Source organism: Bufo gargarizans, chromosome 1 (assembly GCF_014858855.1).
Source record: "Bufo gargarizans isolate SCDJY-AF-19 chromosome 1, ASM1485885v1, whole genome shotgun sequence".
Classification (NCBI taxonomy): Eukaryota; Metazoa; Chordata; class Amphibia; order Anura; family Bufonidae; genus Bufo; species Bufo gargarizans.
The window spans coordinates 189,140,220-189,159,240 of record NC_058080.1 but is presented as its reverse complement, the minus strand read 5'-3'; the positions used below and the strand labels follow the sequence as shown (position 1 = coordinate 189,159,240).

General features: G+C 44.2%; 1 protein-coding gene across 1 annotated transcript in view; it reads right to left on the bottom strand.

Annotated features, from left to right (window-relative positions):
* Positions 1-19,021, bottom strand: part of FREM3 (FRAS1 related extracellular matrix 3) — a 97,616-nt gene that overhangs the window by 15,381 nt on the left and 63,214 nt on the right. Inside the window, exons 14-18 of the mRNA XM_044277094.1 lie at positions 7,368-7,671; positions 3,660-3,791; positions 3,120-3,451; positions 2,035-2,227; positions 550-654 (exon numbers count right to left, since the gene is read on the bottom strand). Coding sequence (XP_044133029.1) covers positions 550-654; positions 2,035-2,227; positions 3,120-3,451; positions 3,660-3,791; positions 7,368-7,671 — 1,066 coding nt within the window. The remainder of the gene's footprint in view (positions 1-549; positions 655-2,034; positions 2,228-3,119; positions 3,452-3,659; positions 3,792-7,367; positions 7,672-19,021) is intronic.

Genomic DNA, 19,021 nt, shown 5'->3' with positions numbered 1-19,021 from the left:
AGCACCAGCCTATTTGGTGGCCGGGGACCGTGGGAGCGCACATACACTGGTGCTTTTTCCTATAGTGTGAAAGCACGAACACCTCTGACGGATTGCATGGCGGTTGTAACCATGGAAACGAGCAGTGTATAATGTGCTAAAAAAATGAATCCAGCCAGCAAATGACGCAATACGGACAATCACAACAACACTGAGATCGAGGCTGAGACAGCTCTTTCCTACTTGTCAGGGATTATGATCCCGAATACAGATTATAAGAACGTTAGCTGAATCTCTGTATGGATGGAGTTCATGAAGAGACATGAAGCACAGAAAGAACGGACTATAGCTCAGTGTTGTGAAGTAACTTGTCCTGCTGTGTGATTAGGACAGGTTTTGTGTGTACTAATAGGACGGCGGCCATTTTGTTTCTCCTAATGATTTCTCCCTAGACAAAACAAGCCATTATAACTAATGAAAGGTATTTGGGAATATATTTATAATAAAGTAAAATTTAATTATTTTCATTTTCTTAATTCCCGGAGAACCCCTTGAAGCTTTAGACCTTACCTGGATGAGACATGACAAATTGCCCTCGGAAGCGAATTTCCGTTTTAAAATTCACCACTAGACGACCTTCCTCATTAATCCGCATGCTAGTTGGGTAGAGGGATCCTGGAACAAACATGTAATTATTATTTTAGACGTGTGGAACACTGTACACAGTAATGTATGAGCAACTACTTTATGCAATGATGGACACAGACGTGGAATTCTTGTTGGCATAGAATAGCAATTTTAGTGGGATCCATTGATAATCTAATGTCAATATAGCTAAAATAACATAATATGGTTGGCATACCCTGGAGCACCTGTATCTGAACACCTTTGTAACTGCATATAATTAAAATGTATTATAGACAATGGTTTATTCATTAAAGCGCCCCCTGCTGTTTATTATTTTCCCTATTTCTCTGTCTTTCTTCCTCAGATGGTTGTACATGCTCAGTTCCATCCTACAACAGCCACTATCCCTACAGGACGAGAGCTGCAGCGGAAAGAACACGCCCACTGAGCTGGGATAGGGAAAGAGCTGCAACTGAAAGAACACGCCCACTGAGCTGGGATAGGGAAAGAGCTGCAACTGAAAGAACACGCCCACTGAGCTGGGATAGGGAAAGAGCTGCAACTGAAAGAACACGCCCACTGAGCTGGGATAGGGAAAGAGCAGCAGGTGAAAGGTAACACACCTAAGCTGTGATAGGGAGAGAGTTACAGCAAAACTGGCAGCTTTAAAGGGAATGTGTCATCACATTTTGGTGATATTATTTTTAATTTTCCATGTCACTATATTTTAAAAAGAAACTAAGTAAAATCCTGCAGTTTTTTTTACACTGTCCACTAAGCCTAAAATAGGAACAACTTTTTGGTCAGTTCCGGATTACAATGACATATATCACCTCTATATAGATAAAACAGGATCTACCATTCACAATAGGTGATATCACAGCGTATATACTCCCCCCTGACGTCTAACAGATTACAGAACATGACTAGAAAACTCCCCCATAAAAATCAAAGAGGTCAGATCCTGTCTATTGTGTCTATGGCCTATGGTGGCTGCTGTAAAGCATATCTGTAAATGCTGTTAACAACAGCTATGGCAAGTTGGCCACTCCCATAATCATGTTCAGGAAAGAGAATTTAAAAAAATGTACTAAAATAAAAACTGATTAGAAATAATATATGGTTTTAACTAGCAAAAAAAATTACCTTTTCCTCCCTTTAAATATATCTAGCAGAGCATCTGGAGCAATGAATGGGAAGACTCTAGACCTGTGTGGAGTGGTAGGCTGGTTCTTGCTTTGTTAGCGTAAAATGTACTATACAAAGTCATATTTTATTTTTTTACATAAATCATGAGATTACCCATTTAAAAATCGATAGATAAAAAATATTTTCTTAAGGAACATTGATTACAGCCACACAAAAAAACTGCCTGTGGAACAAATTTAAAGGAATATCTGCATATAAATATACTGTATTTAGTCTTACCTTGTAATTCTGATTCTGGTGGGCTACCTATTCCTTCATTCCATAAAATGGCTGTGTCATATACAAATTTAAGCCTCAACTCAGACTGCAGGTCAAAGTGCTGCCAACCACCAACTGCTACCGGTGAATGAAACACATAAGAGACGTAGAGAGGAACCCGCAGGGTAACATATGATTGTACCAAGTTCAATACCTGTAGAAACATGAACGTAACTATAAACGTCTAGAGAATAAGTACTTATTATAGACCACATTTATACTGCACAATCTCCTGCATGGCATATAAGGAGGAATAAAGTAGACACTGGCAAAATCTTATCTGCAGGAGATGTGAACTGGCATTGGCAAGTTAATTGACCCAAGGCCATGGACAATTAAGTCATGTGATCTTATGTGACTACGAAGGGACTGACTAGGGACTGACGTTGTCTGGACAGGTTTCAGCATGTGGTAGAACTCTTTACATTTGGCCACACAGGCAAGAGCATATTCAGCAGCTGAGCACAAGAAAAATCTAGCTGAATAGTAATAGTCGAATATACACTGTATTAGTAGGTGCCCTAACTTTTATTGCCTGTTAACAGGAATTGTTCTATGGAACCAGGCTAGACCTTTTGTAAAGAAAAACTGGAGGTCCAGCAACTGAAACCAAGAGAAGTCAACTTGTATGTCCAGGAGAAGCTGCTGGTGGCTAAACATATCTCCTGCACATAAATTAGGGACTATGTAAGACCATGTCGACTCGAGTCCACCAGAGTATGAACTGCTCTTTGCAGCAGCTCTTCATTTTGGTAAGGACAAAGCCAAGGCCTCGGCAGGTCACTTTCCACCCAAACCTTTAGTTGTTCATATACCTTAATATGGCATATACTGATAGGGTTTGGCCCAACAAAACAATCCCTAATAAAAACCAGATTTTTGGGGGAAATCCATGCCAACACAGGGAGAACACAAAAACTCCATTGCCCATAGTCAGATTTAAAATTAAGAACCAAGTACTGTAAGGTGACAATGTTAACCAGTGAGCCAACTGTGGTTATTGTGACTATCTATCTATCTATCTATCTATCTATTTATCCACTGACCTGTCCATCAGTCCCTATAGTGCCGCTGCAGTCTGTCAAGAGCTCAGACATATCATAGTAGCTGTTGAATTCCCAAAGACAAGCTTCCAGGTTGAGGTTATGATAGAAGCGCAAGGATTTAGCTGATCTCAGAGCGGTGCTGTACTGGTATGGAGAAGTTTCACCTATCAGTTCACCATTTTTTGTGCTCTCCGTTATGAAACCGTATTTGGTAGGAACTTCATTGTAGTCCAGTAGGTTAGAACACTTATGGTTGCCAACACGAGTGCCATCAGGACTAAGTGTCAGTTCAAAGTTGGACATGTGTCTAGTTGACACAACAGGAAGCATACCTGTAATATAACCAAATGTATGAATTATACAACGTGGTTGATAGTTTTATTTTACACTATATCTGATATATACCGTGGCCTACCAATGTCAACAAAGCATAAATATAGAACCATTAATGCGCTTAGTTACTCTAAAATTAATTAACTGTATAGCAATCACCTAAGCAGAATTAAAATATAAATTTTTTAGGAAACATAGAAATCATACCATCCATATGTGGCATTGTTACAGTCAGCTTTATTAGGTTAGGATGGTCTGGATCTTCAGGGCCAGTGTACCGAATTTTTGCCGAAAAAGGTTCAGCACCTACTGTCCCAGGAACACGGGGTTGACAAAGACCTTGAAAAAGAACAATTATTGGTAAATTACTGATTTATTTGATAATGCAAGATATTTATAAAGCACTTGCGTCAGATTTTTGTGTTTCAAAACAAGCCTTAGCATGAAAGAGACTTTAACCCCTTGAGTATAGGGTGCATTTGTCAATAATGATGTCAAATAAAAATAAATAAATAAAAATAGTACATGATGGTTTTATTAATATTTTTTCTACAAGATTTTTTACTTTTTTGTGTTTTTTTTAGAGGTAGATTGTGAAAAAAGGTGAAAGAACCCAGATTTAACATGTTTTACTTCTTCAGTTTAGTAGTACACATTTACATTAAAGATACAGTTAAAGTTACAACTTAAAGAATGCCGTACAATTTAAACTTCTCACCCACAAAGTTTTTCACGGTGCTACACCACCCTATACTGTATACTGTCATTTCAACCTCTCACCGGTTTCCAAGATTTTTCCCATGCTGCACCAATTCTCTAGACTGCACTATCCTGGATATCAGATTACCAACATCCACATTTTTAAATGTGCCCTAAAAACATTTTTTTTTAAGGCAGGCTTACCACTTTCCCTAGCTTTTCTGCAATACCCTCCCTATTGTAACGCTTCTCCATTTATCTTTTTCTATATTACTGTTATAACTCAGTTTGTGACCCCCTTATCCAACAATTACCCCTCACACTATATACACTGCATATCTATACTTACAAATTAAGGCTACTTTCACACTTGCGGCAGTGTGATCCGGCGGGCAGTTCAGTCGTCGTCGGAACTGCCCCCCGGATCCGTCGATCTGCATGTGACTAAAAGCATTTGTGAGACGCATCCGGATGCGGATCTGTCTCACAAATGCATTGCAAGAACGGATCTGTCTCTCCGCTTGTCATGCGGACAGACGGATCCGTCTTGTATCTTTTTTCACATTTTTACCGGTCTGCGCATGCGCAGACTGGAAGGACGGATCCGGCATTCCGGTATTTTGAATGCCGGATCCGGCACTGATACATTCCTACGGGGAAAAATGCCTGATCAGTCAAAATGACTGAACTGAAGACATCCTGATGCATCCTGAACGGATTACTCTCCATTCAGAATGCATGGGGATATGCCTGATCAGTTCTTTTCTGGTATTGAGCCCCTGTGACGGAACTCTATGCCGAAAAAAAAAACGCTAGTGTGAAAGTACCCTTACCAGTTGGATGATTGCCATATAGCTGGACCATTGTACAAAATAAGCACTTTTACCTTTTGTTTCAACTCTGCTGATCTGTTGTACTCTTTGAATTCTAAGGGCTCTTTCACACCTGCGTTCTTTTCTTCCCGGATAGAGTTCCGTCATCGGGGCTCTATGCCTGAAGAATCCTGATCAGTTTTATCCTAATGCATTCTGAATGGAGAGAAATCTGTTCAGGATGCATCAGGATGTCTTCAGTTCAGGACCGGAACGTTTTTTTGGCCGGAGAAAATACCGCAGCATGCTGTGCGGTCCGCTGCGTGAATGACAGCCAAGACCCGCTCCGGACAGCAGAAGCACGGAGCAGTAACATGATTGATAATGCTCCGTGCCTCTCTGTGATCTCTTTACTACAAAACCACAGTGAGATAAAGTTGTCACCGTGATTTTGTAGTAAAGAGACCACAGAGAGGCACGGAGCATTATCAGTCATGTTACTGCTCCGTGCTTCTGCAGTCTGGTCTTGGCTGTCATTCACGCAGCGGATGTCACGCACGGCATCCGCTCGTGTGAAACAGCCCTAAGACGAAATGCCAAAGGGAAACCTTTAGAGGAATTCCATTTTGCATTCCATCATAATAGAAGTCTATGGGAGCATAATGGATCCGTCCTGGTTTCCATTAAGCAGGAGTCCTGCTGCCCATAGACTTCTATTATGACGTAATGGAAAATGGAATGCCTCTAAAGGTGTCCCTATTGCATTCCGTCTTAAGTATTATGTTATTTTCCAAAATACCCATGTTATAACAAAAAATAATACGTTTGGGTAAAGTTCGGGTCCGGAACCTGAACTTTGACCTGAAGTTCGGCTGAACCCAAACTTCCACAGGTTCGCTCATCCCTATTAGCGAATTGAAGTATCCGAAGTGGACTTCGATGTGAATTTCAGGAAAGATTTGATTTGCCACGAAGCCGAATTTCCTCGCACTTCGTTGTAACTAATCAATTTTTCCTAAAATGGTGGGTGAAAAAAAATAATACCTCATCCACTTGTCATCAGTAATGACGTCACGGTGCGTGTCCAGCATAATCACGTGGTGATGTGATCACCCTCACCGCAGGTCCTTTGGCGAGTTTTCTTCAATCAAGATGGGAGCAGTGGGTGCGGTGAGTATTTGAATATTTTTTTTTTATGCTGATTAACCCCAGAAATGCTGAATGTGAGTCACAGATGCCGCGATCAGCGTTGAACGTGACACCTGGGGGGTTAAATGACGGGTGGCACAATCTCGGTTCCATGTCATTGCGTCCGGTCCATACAATGGGAATCGATTCGTGATGAAGTAAGGCTACTTTCACACTCGCCTTTAGTGGCGATCCGTCATGGATCTGCTCAAACGCTTCCGTTCAGATAATACAACCGCATGCATCCGTTCAGAACGGATCCGTTTGTATTATCTGTAATATAGCCAAAACGGTCTTGAACATGATTGAAAGTCAATCGGGGACGGATCCGTTTTCTATTTTACCATATTGTGTCAGTGAAAACAGATCCGTCCCCATTGACTTACATTGTGTGTCAGGACGGATCCGTTTTCCTCTGCATCGTCAGGCGGACACCAAAACGCTGCAAGTGGAACGGAGGCAAACTGATGCATTCTGAGCGGATCCTTATCCATTCAGAATGCATAAGGGAAAAACTGATCCTTTTTGGACCGCTTGTGAGAGCCCTGAACGGATCTCACAAACAGAAAGCCAAAACGCCAGTGTGAAAGTAGCCTAACTCGTAACGAATCAAACTTCTTGTCGAAGTTCGGCGGAGCAGCCAAATCGAATTATTAAAAAATTCTATCATCTCTAATGTTGGTGCTTTATGAAAAAGTATAATAATTATTATATTAGAAAAACTTTTTATAAAAAGGATCCCTTTTCTGTCATTGCCTCTTTGACATGACAAAAAAGTACAATTTGGGCTGGCGGCAATTAATATTATTGTTTTATTGTCATTTTCCTATTCTTTTATTCCCAAACCTCTCTTTTTGTGGGTATATTAGAATTATATATGTACATTACACACATTGTAGTCTTTCACTGTAACTAGTTCAACAAAAATATCATTTATCACTTTAAGTGTTTTGTTGGCTCTAGTTAGACCCAGCAATTATATACATGTACCCAGTATTTTGAGAATCACATGATCAGTTAACTGAGCCCTCTAATTTGTATACACTGCTCAATATATGTAAGAATAGAGAATGCAGAAGAGACAGAAATGCCTTTGTCTCCCCTACTTAGAATCTGGCTGTCCTATTTTGGGGTTCTCTAGATTTATAATTATTACTTGTTTGGTAGTATAAGGATAATCGCCCAATGTGTATCAGGGTGTTTTGTGAGAACTTACCTTCATCTTTGCTGACAGTAACTATGGGGCTCATCAGTTCTAGACCAGGATCTCCATTAGCATTGACTGCCCTTGCAGCACATTGAACCCTGGAACCAGCATGGAAGTAGATGGAGTCTAAAGTGATTGACTTGGTGTTAGTGAAAAATGTATTGGAATCCACTTCCCGCATAGGACTGGTTACCCCATCGCTGCCACTAGGGGCACTGACAAGCCAACGATACTGAGTAAGTGTGTCATTAATATTCTCAGCACTGCAGATGGAGCCTGTCTTGTCATACTCTGAATATTTTGGATTGCATGCCTAGAAAAAAAAAAAAAGATGTTACCAATATAGTAATACTGCAACTCCATCCAAATTCTCATTGTAATGAGCTTGGTTCATATCCTTGAATGTGTTCATTTTTGAGTACCATTTTAATAAAGATGTGTATATGCTAAGTTACATAAAGGGGTATTCCCACCTATGACTTTAAAGTTAGATAGATGTGCGTTTCACCTTTGAGACCCACATATATCTCGAGCACGTGCCCCTGTTTGGTGGCCGCAGTGTGTGGAGAGGTAATTCCCATAGAAGTGAATGGAAAGAGCTGCGCATGTCTGGCCACCTCGCCATACACTGTAGTTGGACGCAGGGCTTGGACCTACATCTATTAAAGGGAACCTGTCATCAACTTTATGCTGCCCATACTAATGGCAGAAAAAAGTAGAGACATGTGAGATAATTTCAGCGGTCTGTAATTTATAGGTTAAAAACCAATGAGAACCAATATCACAATCATTGCAGACTGGGCCTGGCTCTTCTCAGGTAGATTTGACTCTTTTCCAGGCCTGTACTGCAATGATTGTGATGCTGGTTCTCGGCAGCCACTTACCCTACTTTTAGCTCATGAGTGACACACCGCTGAAATCAGCATTTCTCAGTGAGGTCAGCATAAAGTTGATGACAGGTTCACTTTAAACTTTTACGACATATCCTATGAATGCTATAAACTCCTAAGATGTGAATACCCCTATAACTTTTTATGCAGATTAATTATATTAACTAAAAGTTGTCCAAAGGTGAACACACACTTTAAAGAAACAAAAGTAGTTCAGAAAACTCAAATTATATTTACATTTTACAAAGATTCACACTAATATAGTGGTTAATTTTTCAGAAGAAATCCATATACATGAATCTTAAATTTATGTAGCACAAGGCATTGCCATTTAACTGGGTCTAAAACCTTGGAGACCACTGTCTATCCAGCAAGTTATAGAAGCAGTGTTATAAAAGGGAGCTCCATTGACCACTTAATGCATATTAATCATGCCGGATGGTGTCTTTTAACTCTACAAATCTATGGAAATCTATGTAAACATGATATTATTAGATAGATTAGATATAATCTCATTGGTCATTGTTCAAAGCATGCCTACTAGTGGCCAGGACAGCTAATTGAGCCTAAGACATTTTTTGTTTTATCCATATCAGACAAGAAAGCAAATACTGCTAGTTGGATATGAGTGATATGAAGTGGCCATCTATAAAAGATTATGTCTCAAGAACGTGCGTTGACTTTTATGAGAGTTTTAAAAATGGCCATGCATGGTTTGGCTATCTTCAGACCTCTCACAGAAGTGAATGGAGAGCCGCACTTGCTTGACCACATCTCTTTTCACAGTAACCATGAGGTGACGGGAGATCATCCTTCACAGGATAGGTGTGGGTCCCAGGTAGGAATACCATAACATACCATATTTACGGTTCTCTGAAATGGTTAATAATGGATTAAAACTAGGGATGAGCGAACTCGAACTGTATAGTTCGGGTTCGTACCGAATTTTGGGGTGTCCGTGACACGGACCCGAACCCGGACATTTTCGTAAAAGTCCGGGTTCGGGTTCGGTGTTCGTCGCTTTCTTCGCGCTTTTGTGACGCTTTCTTGGCGCTTTTTGAAAGGCTGCTAAGCAGCCAATCAACAAGCGTCATACTACTTGCCCCAAGAGGCCATCACAGCCATGCCTACTATTGGCATGGCTGTGATTGGCCAGAGCACCATGTGACCCAGCCTCTATTTAAGCTGGAGTCACATAGCGCCGCCCGTCACTCTGCTCTGATTAGCGTAGGGAGAGGTTGCGGCTGCGACAGTAGGGCGAGATTAGGCAGATTAACTCCTCCAAAGGACTTGATTAACTGATCGATCTGCAGCTGTGGATCATTGAGCTGCTGATCCTCAATTGCTCACTGTTTTTAGGCTGCCCAGACCGTTTGTCAGTCACATTTTTCTGGGGTGATCGGCGGCCATTTTGTGTCTTGTGGTGCGCCAGCACAAGCTGCGACCAAGTGCATTTAACCCTCAATGGTGTGGTTGTTTTTTGGCTAAAGCCTACATCAGGGTGAAGCTGTCACACCAAGTGCATTTAACCCTCAGTAGTGTGGTTGGTCAAGCTATCACACCAAGTGCATTTAACCAGCAATAGTCTGTTCATTTTTTGGCCATATACTAAATCAGGGGCAAGCTGCGCCCGTCACCAAGTGCATTTAACCCTCAGTAGTGTGGTTGGTCAAGCTGTGACACCAAGTGCATTTAACCAGCAATAGTCTGTTCATTTTTTGGCCATATACTACATCAGGGGCAAGCTGCGCCCATCACCAAGTGCATTTAACCAGCAATAGTGTGGTTATTTTTTGGCCATATCCCAGTCTAATTCTGTCACTAAATCCATACCGGTCACCCAGCGCCTAAATACTAGGCCTCAAATTTATATCCCGCTAAATCTCTCGTTACCGCTGTCCTGTTGTGGCTGGGAAAGTTATTTAGTGTCCGTCAAAGCACATTTTTTGTTCTGGGTTGAAATACAATTCCCAATTTAGCAATTTAAAAATTTAGTGGTTTCTGCTGTATCAGAGCTATTTGAAATCTATCCCTAAAAGGGTATATAATATTCAAGGTGCACATAGGGTCATTCAGAATAACTTCACACACCCGCTACTGTGCATTTCCAAGTCTAATTCTGTCACTAAACCCATACCTGTCACCCAGCGCCTAAATACTAGGCCTCAAATTTATATCCAGCTAAATCTGTCCTTAGTGCTGTAGCTGGGCGAGTTATTTAGTGTCCGTTCAAGCACATTTCTTGTTCTGGGTTGAAATACAATTCCCAATTTAGCAATTTCATAATTTAGTGGTTTCTGCTATATCAGAGCTATTTGAAATCTATCCCTAAAAGGGTATATAATATTCAAGGTGCACATTGGGTCATTCAGAATAACTTCACACACACCCGCTACTGTGTATTTCCAAGTCTAATTCTGTCACTAAACCCATACCTGTCACCCAGCGCCTAAATACTAGGCCTCAAATTTATATCCTGCTAAATCTCTCGTTAGTGCTGTAGCTGGGCGAGTTATTTAGTGTCCGTTCAAGCACATTTCTTGTTCTGGGTTGAAATACAATTCCCAATTTAGCAATTTCATAATTTAGTGGTTTCTGCTATATCAGAGCTATTTGAAATCTATCCCTAAAAGGGTATATAATATTCAAGGTGCACATTGGGTCATTCAGAATAACTTCACACACACCCGCTACTGTGTATTTCCAAGTCTAATTCTGTCACTAAACCCATACCTGTCACCCAGCGCCTAAATACTAGGCCTCAAATTTATATCCTGCTAAATCTCTCGTTAGTGCTGTAGCTGGGCGAGTTATTTAGTGTCCGTTCAAGCACATTTCTTGTTCTGGGTTGAAATACAATTCCCAATTTAGCAATTTCATAATTTAGTGGTTTCTGCTATATCAGAGCTATTTGAAATCTATCCCTAAAAGGGTATATAATATTCAAGGTGCACATTGGGTCATTCAGAATAACTTCACACACACCCGCTACTGTGTATTTCCAAGTCTAATTCTGTCACTAAACCCATACCTGTCACCCAGCGCCTAAATACTAGGCCTCAAATTTATATCCAGCTAAATCTGTCCTTAGTGCTGTAGCTGGGTGAGTTATTTAGTGTCCGTTCAAGCACATTTCTTGTTCTGGGTTGAAATACAATTCCCAATTTAGCAATTTCATAATTTAGTGGTTTCTGCTATATCAGAGCTATTTGAAATCTATCCCTAAAAGGGTATATAATATTCAAGGTGCACATTGGGTCATTCAGAATAACTTCACACACACCCGCTACTGTGTATTTCCAAGTCTAATTCTGTCACTAAACCCATACCTGTCACCCAGCGCCTAAATACTAGGCCTCAAATTTATATCCTGCTAAATCTCTCGTTAGTGCTGTAGCTGGGCGAGTTATTTAGTGTCCGTTCAAGCACATTTCTTGTTCTGGGTTGAAATACAATTCCCAATTTAGCAATTTCATAATTTAGTGGTTTCTGCTATATCAGAGCTATTTGAAATCTATCCCTAAAAGGGTATATAATATTCAAGGTGCACATTGGGTCATTCAGAATAACTTCACACACACCCGCTACTGTGTATTTCCAAGTCTAATTCTGTCACTAAACCCATACCTGTCACCCAGCGCCTAAATACTAGGCCTCAAATTTATATCCTGCTAAATCTCTCGTTAGTGCTGTAGCTGGGCGAGTTATTTAGTGTCCGTTCAAGCACATTTCTTGTTCTGGGTTGAAATACAATTCCCAATTTAGCAATTTCATAATTTAGTGGTTTCTGCTATATCAGAGCTATTTGAAATCTATCCCTAAAAGGGTATATAATATTCAAGGTGCACATTGGGTCATTCAGAATAACTTCACACACACCCGCTACTGTGTATTTCCAAGTCTAATTCTGTCACTAAACCCATACCTGTCACCCAGCGCCTAAATACTAGGCCTCAAATTTATATCCAGCTAAATCTGTCCTTAGTGCTGTAGCTGGGTGAGTTATTTAGTGTCCGTTCAAGCACATTTCTTGTTCTGGGTTGAAATACAATTCCCAATTTAGCAATTTCATAATTTAGTGGTTTCTGCTATATCAGAGCTATTTGAAATCTATCCCTAAAAGGGTATATAATATTCAAGGTGCACATTGGGTCATTCAGAATAACTTCACACACACCCGCTACTGTGTATTTCCAAGTCTAATTCTGTCACTAAACCCATACCTGTCACCCAGCGCCTAAATACTAGGCCTCAAATTTATATCCTGCTAAATCTCTCGTTAGTGCTGTAGCTGGGCGAGTTATTTAGTGTCCGTTCAAGCACATTTCTTGTTCTGGGTTGAAATACAATTCCCAATTTAGCAATTTCATAATTTAGTGGTTTCTGCTATATCAGAGCTATTTGAAATCTATCCCTAAAAGGGTATATAATATTCAAGGTGCACATTGGGTCATTCAGAATAACTTCACACACACCCGCTACTGTGTATTTCCAAGTCTAATTCTGTCACTAAACCCATACCTGTCACCCAGCGCCTAAATACTAGGCCTCAAATTTATATCCTGCTAAATCTCTCGTTAGTGCTGTAGCTGGGCGAGTTATTTAGTGTCTGTTCAAGCACATTTCTTGTTCTGGGTTGAAATACAATTCCCAATTTAGCAATTTCATAATTTAGTGGTTTCTGCTATATCAGAGCTATTTGAAATCTATCCCTAAAAGGGTATATAATATTCAAGGTGCACATTGGGTCATTCAGAATAACTTCACACACACACGCTTCTGTGCATTTCCAAGTCTAATTCTGTCACTAAATCCATACCGGTCACCCAGCGCCTAAATACTAGGCCTCAAATTTATATCCCGCTGAATTTGAATACAATACATTGGGCCAAATAATATATTTGTTGTTGTGGTGAACCATAACAATGAGAAAAACATCTAGTAAGGGACGCGGACGTGGACATGGTCGTGGTGGTGTTAGTGGACCCTCTGGTGCTGGGAGAGGACGTGGCCGTTCTGCCACATCCACACGTCCTAGTGTACCAACTACCTCAGGTCCCAGTAGCCGCCAGAATTTACAGCGATATATGGTGGGGCCCAATGCCGTTCTAAGGATGGTAAGGCCTGAGCAGGTACAGGCATTAGTCAATTGGGTGGCCGACAGTGGATCCAGCACGTTCACATTATCTCCCACCCAGTCTTCTGCAGAAAGCGCACAGATGGCGCCTGAAAACCAACCCCATCAGTCTGTCACATCACCCCCATGCATACCAGGGAAACTGTCTCAGCCTCAAGTTATGCAGCAGTCTCTTATGCTGTTTGAAGACTCCGCTGGCAGGGTTTCCCAAGGGCATCCACCTAGCCCTTCCCCAGCGGTGAAAGACATAGAATGCACTGACGCACAACCACTTATGTTTCCTGATGATGAGGACATGGGAATACCACCTCAGCATGTCTCTGATGATGACGAAACACAGGTGCCAACTGCTGCGTCTTTCTGCAGTGTGCAGACTGAACAGGAGGTCAGGGATCAAGACTGGGTGGAAGACGATGCAGGGGACGATGAGGTCCTAGACCCCACATGGAATGAAGGTCGTGCCACTGACTTTCACAGTTCGGAGGAAGAGGCAGTGGTGAGACCGAGCCAACAGCGTAGCAAAAGAGGGAGCAGTGGGCAAAAGCAGAACACCCGCCGCCAAGAGACTCCGCCTGCTACTGACCGCCGCCATCTGGGACCGAGCACCCCAAAGGCAGCTTCAAGGAGTTCCCTGGCATGGCACTTCTTCAAACAATGTGCTGACGACAAGACCCGAGTGGTTTGCACGCTGTGCCATCAGAGCCTGAAGCGAGGCATTAACGTTCTGAACCTGAGCACAACCTGCATGACCAGGCACCTGCATGCAAAGCATGAACTGCAGTGGAGTAAACACCTTAAAACCAAGGAAGTCACTCAGGCTCCCCCTGCTACCTCTTCTGCTGCTGCCGCCTCGGCCTATTCTGCTGCTGCCGCCTCGGCCTCTTCCTCCGCCTCTGGAGGAACGTTGGCACCTGCCGCCCAGCAAACAGGGGATGTACCACCAACACCACCACCACCACCTCCGTCACCAAGCGTCTCAACCATGTCACACGCCAGCGTTCAGCTCTCCATCTCACAAACATTTGATAGAAAGCGTAAATTCCCACCTAGCCACCCTCGATCCCTGGCCCTGAATGCCAGCATTTCTAAACTACTGGCCTATGAAATGCTGTCATTTAGGCTGGTGGACACAGACAGCTTCAAACAGCTCATGTCGCTTGCTGTCCCACAGTATGTTGTTCCCAGCCGGCACTACTTCTCCAAGAGAGCCGTGCCTTCCCTGCACAACCAAGTATCCCATAAAATCAAGTGTGCACTGCGCAACGCCATCTGTAGCAAGGTCCACCTAACCACAGATACGTGGACCAGTAAGCACGGCCAGGGACGCTATATCTCCCTAACTGCACACTGGGTAAATGTAGTGGCAGCTGGGCCCCAGGCGGAGAGCTGTTTGGCGCACGTCCTTCCGCCGCCAAGGATCGCAGGGCAACATTCTTTGCCTCCTGTTGCCACCTCCTCCTTCTCGGCTTCCTCCTCCTCTTCTTCCACCTGCTCATCCAGTCAGCCACACACCTTCACCACCAACTTCAGCACAGCCCGGGGTAAACGTCAGCAGGCCATTCTGAAACTCATATGTTTGGGGGACAGGCCCCACACCGCACAGGAGTTGTGGCGGGGTATTGAACAACAGACCGACGAGTGGTTGCTGCCGGTGAGCCTCAAGCCCGGCCTGGTGGTGTGTGATAATGGGCGAAATCTCGTTGCAGCTCTGGGACTAGCCAATTTGACGCACATCCCTTGCTTGGCGCATGTGCTGAATTTGGTGGTGCAGAAGTTCATTCACAACTACCCCGACATGTCAGAGCTGCTGCATAAAGTGCGGGCCGTCTGTTCGCGCTTCCGGCGTTCACATCCTGCTGCTGCTCGCCTGTCTGCGCTACAGCGTAACTTCGGCCTTCCCGCTCACCGCCTCATATGCGACGTGCCCACCAGGTGGAACTCCACCTTGCACATGCTGGACAGACTGTGCGAGCAGCAGCAGGCCATAGTGGAGTTTCAGCTGCAGCACGCACGGGTCAGTCGCACTACAGAACAGCACCACTTCACCACCAATGACTGGGCCTCCATGCGAGACCTGTGTGCCCTGTTGCGCTGTTTCGAGTACTCCACCAACATGGCCAGTGGCGATGACACCGTTATCAGCGTTACAATACCACTTCTATGTCTCCTTGAGAAAACACTTAGGGCGATGATGGAAGAGGAGGTGGCCCAGGAGGAGGAGGAGGAGGAGGAGGAAGAGGGGTCATTTTTAGCACTTTCAGGCCAGTCTCTTCGAAGTGACTCAGAGGGAGGTTTTTGGCAACAGCAGAGGCCAGGTACAAATGTGGCCAGCCAGGGCCCACTACTGGAGGACGAGGAGGACGAGGATGAGGAGGAGGTGGAGGAGGATGAGGATGAAGCATGGTCACAGCGGGGTGGCACCCAACGCAGCTCGGGTCCATCACTGGTGCGTGGCTGGGGGGAAAGGCAGGACGATGACGATACGCCTCCCACAGAGGACAGCTTGTCCTTACCCCTGGGCAGCCTGGCACACATGAGCGACTACATGCTGCAGTGCCTGCACAACGACAGCAGAGTTGCCCACATTTTAACCTGTGCGGACTACTGGGTTGCCACCCTGCTGGATCCACGCTACAAAGACAATGTGCCCACCTTACTTCCTGCACTGGAGCGTGATAGGAAGATGCGCGAGTACAAGCGCACGTTGGTAGACGCGCTACTGAGAGCATTCCCAAATGTCACAGGGGAACAAGTGGAAGCCCAAGGCCAAGGCAGAGGAGGAGCAAGAGGTCGCCAAGGCAGCTGTGTCACGGCCAGCTCCTCTGAGGGCAGGGTTAGCATGGCAGAGATGTGGAAAACTTTTGTCAACACGCCACAGCTAACTGCACCACCACCTGATACGCAACGTGTTAGCAGGAGGCAACATTTCACTAACATGGTGGAACAGTACGTGTGCACACCCCTCCACGTACTGACTGATGGTTCGGCCCCATTCAACTTCTGGGTCTCTAAATTGTCCACGTGGCCAGAGCTAGCCTTTTATGCCTTGGAGGTGCTGGCCTGCCCGGCAGCCAGCGTTTTGTCTGAACGTGTATTCAGCACGGCAGGGGGCGTCATTACAGACAAACGCAGCCGCCTGTCTACAGCCAATGTGGACAAGCTGACGTTCATAAAAATGAACCAGGCATGGATCCCACAGGACCTGTCCGTCCCTTGTCCAGATTAGACATTAACTACCTCCCCATAACCATATATTATTGGACTCCAGGGCACTTCCTCATTCAATCCTATTTTTATTTTCATTTTACCATTATATTGCGAGGCTACCCAAAGTTGAATGAACCTCTCCTCTGCCTGTGTGCTAGGCCTAAATATATGCCAATGGACTGTTGCAGTGGTGGCTGACATGAAGCCTGATTCTCTGCTATGACATGCAGACTAATTCTCTGCTGTCATGAAGCCAGATTGTCTGTTACGGGACCTCTCTGCTCTGCCTGTGTGCTAGGCCTAAATATATGCCAATGGACTGTTGCAGTGGTGGCTGACGTGAAGCCTCATTCTCTGCTATGACATGCAGACTGATTCTCTGCTGACATGAAGCCAGATTCTCTGTTACGGGACCTCTCTCCTCTGCCTGTGTGTGTGCTGGGCCTAAATATATGCCAATGGACTGTTGCAGTGGTGGCTGACGTGAAGCCTCATTCTCTGCTATGACATGCAGACTGATTCTCTGCTGACATGAAGCCAGATTGTCTGTTACGGGACCTCTCTCCTCTGCCTGTGTGCTAGGCCTAAATATATGCCAATGGACTGTTGCAGTGGTGGCTGACGTGAAGCCTCATTCTCTGCTATGACATGCAGACTGATTCTCTGCTGACATGAAGCCAGATTCTCTGTTACGGGACCTCCCTCCTCTGCCTGGGTGCTGGGCCTAAATATATGCCAATGGACTGTTGCAGTGGTGGCTGACGTGAAGCCTCATTCTCTGCTATGACATGCAGACTAATTCTCTGCTGACATGAAGCCAGATTGTCTGTTACGGGACCTCTCTCCTCTGCCTGGGTGCTGGGCCTAAATTTATGACAATGGACTGTTGCAGTGGTGGCTGACGTGAAGCCTGATTCTCTGCTATGACATGCAGACTGATTCTCTGCTGACATGAAGCCAGATCCTCTGTTACGGGACCTCTCTCCTCTGCCTGTGTGTGTGCTGGGCCTAAATATATGCCAATGGACTGTTGCAGTGGTGGCTGACGTGAAGCCTCATTCTCTGCTATGACATGCAGACTGATTCTCTGCTGACATGAAGCCAGATCCTCTGTTACGGGACCTCTCTCCTCTGCCTGTGTGTGTGCTGGGCCTAAATATATGCCAATGGACTGTTGCAGTGGTGGCTGACGTGAAGCCTCATTCTCTGCTATGACATGCAGACTAATTCTCTGCTGACATGAAGACAGATTCTCTGTTACGGGACCTCCCTCCTCTGCCTGGGTGCTGGGCCTAAATATATGCCAATGGACTGTTGCAGTGGTGGCTGACGTGAAGCCTCATTCTCTGCTATGACATGCAGACTAATTCTCTGCTGACATGAAGACAGATTCTCTGTTACGGGACCTCTCTCCTCTGCCTGTGTGTGTGCTGGGCCTAAATATATGCCAATGGACTGTTGCAGTGGTGGCTGACGTGAAGCCTCATTCTCTGCTATGACATGCAGACTAATTCTCTGCTGACATGAAGCCAGATTGTCTGTTACGGGACCTCTCTCCTCTGCCTGGGTGCTGGGCCTAAATTTATGACAATGGACTGTTGCAGTGGTGGCTGACGTGAAGCCTGATTCTCTGCTATGACATGCAGACTGATTCTCTGCTGACATGAAGCCAGATCCTCTGTTACGGGACCTCTCTCCTCTGCCTGTGTGTGTGCTGGGCCTAAATATATGCCAATGGACTGTTGCAGTGGTGGCTGACGTGAAGCCTCATTCTCTGCTATGACATGCAGACTGATTCTCTGCTGACATGAAGCCAGATCCTCTGTTACGGGACCTCTCTCCTCTGCCTGTGTGTGTGCTGGGCCTAAATATATGCCAATGGACTGTTGCAGTGGTGGCTGACGTGAAGCCTCATTCTCTGCTATGACATGCAGACTAATTCTCTGCTGACATGAAGACAGATTCTCTGTTACGGGACCTCCCTCCTCTGCCTGGGTGCTGGGCCTAAATATATGCCAATGGACTGTTGCAGTGGTGGCTGACGTGAAGCCTCATTCTCTGCTATGACATGCAGACTAATTCTCTGCTGACATGAAGACAGATTCTCTGTTACGGGACCTCTCTCCTCTGCCTGGGTGCCGGGGCCTAAATATCTGAGAATGGACTGTTCCAGTGGTGGTTTCAAAGGAAAGGACCGGCACTTCGCTGATGTAGATCACAATGTAGATTTATTCAGTCACATATTCAAAATGGCATAGTGACGCGTTTCAGCACAGATGTGCTTTCATCAGACTGCATAAAACATCTTACACTCCAGCTATTTATACATAAATGAAACACAAAGGAACTGACATCATCAAAGAAGCTCCGCCTCCCTCATTAAATAAAATTCGCATATCAAATAATCGCAATGAAAAATTCGCATTGAA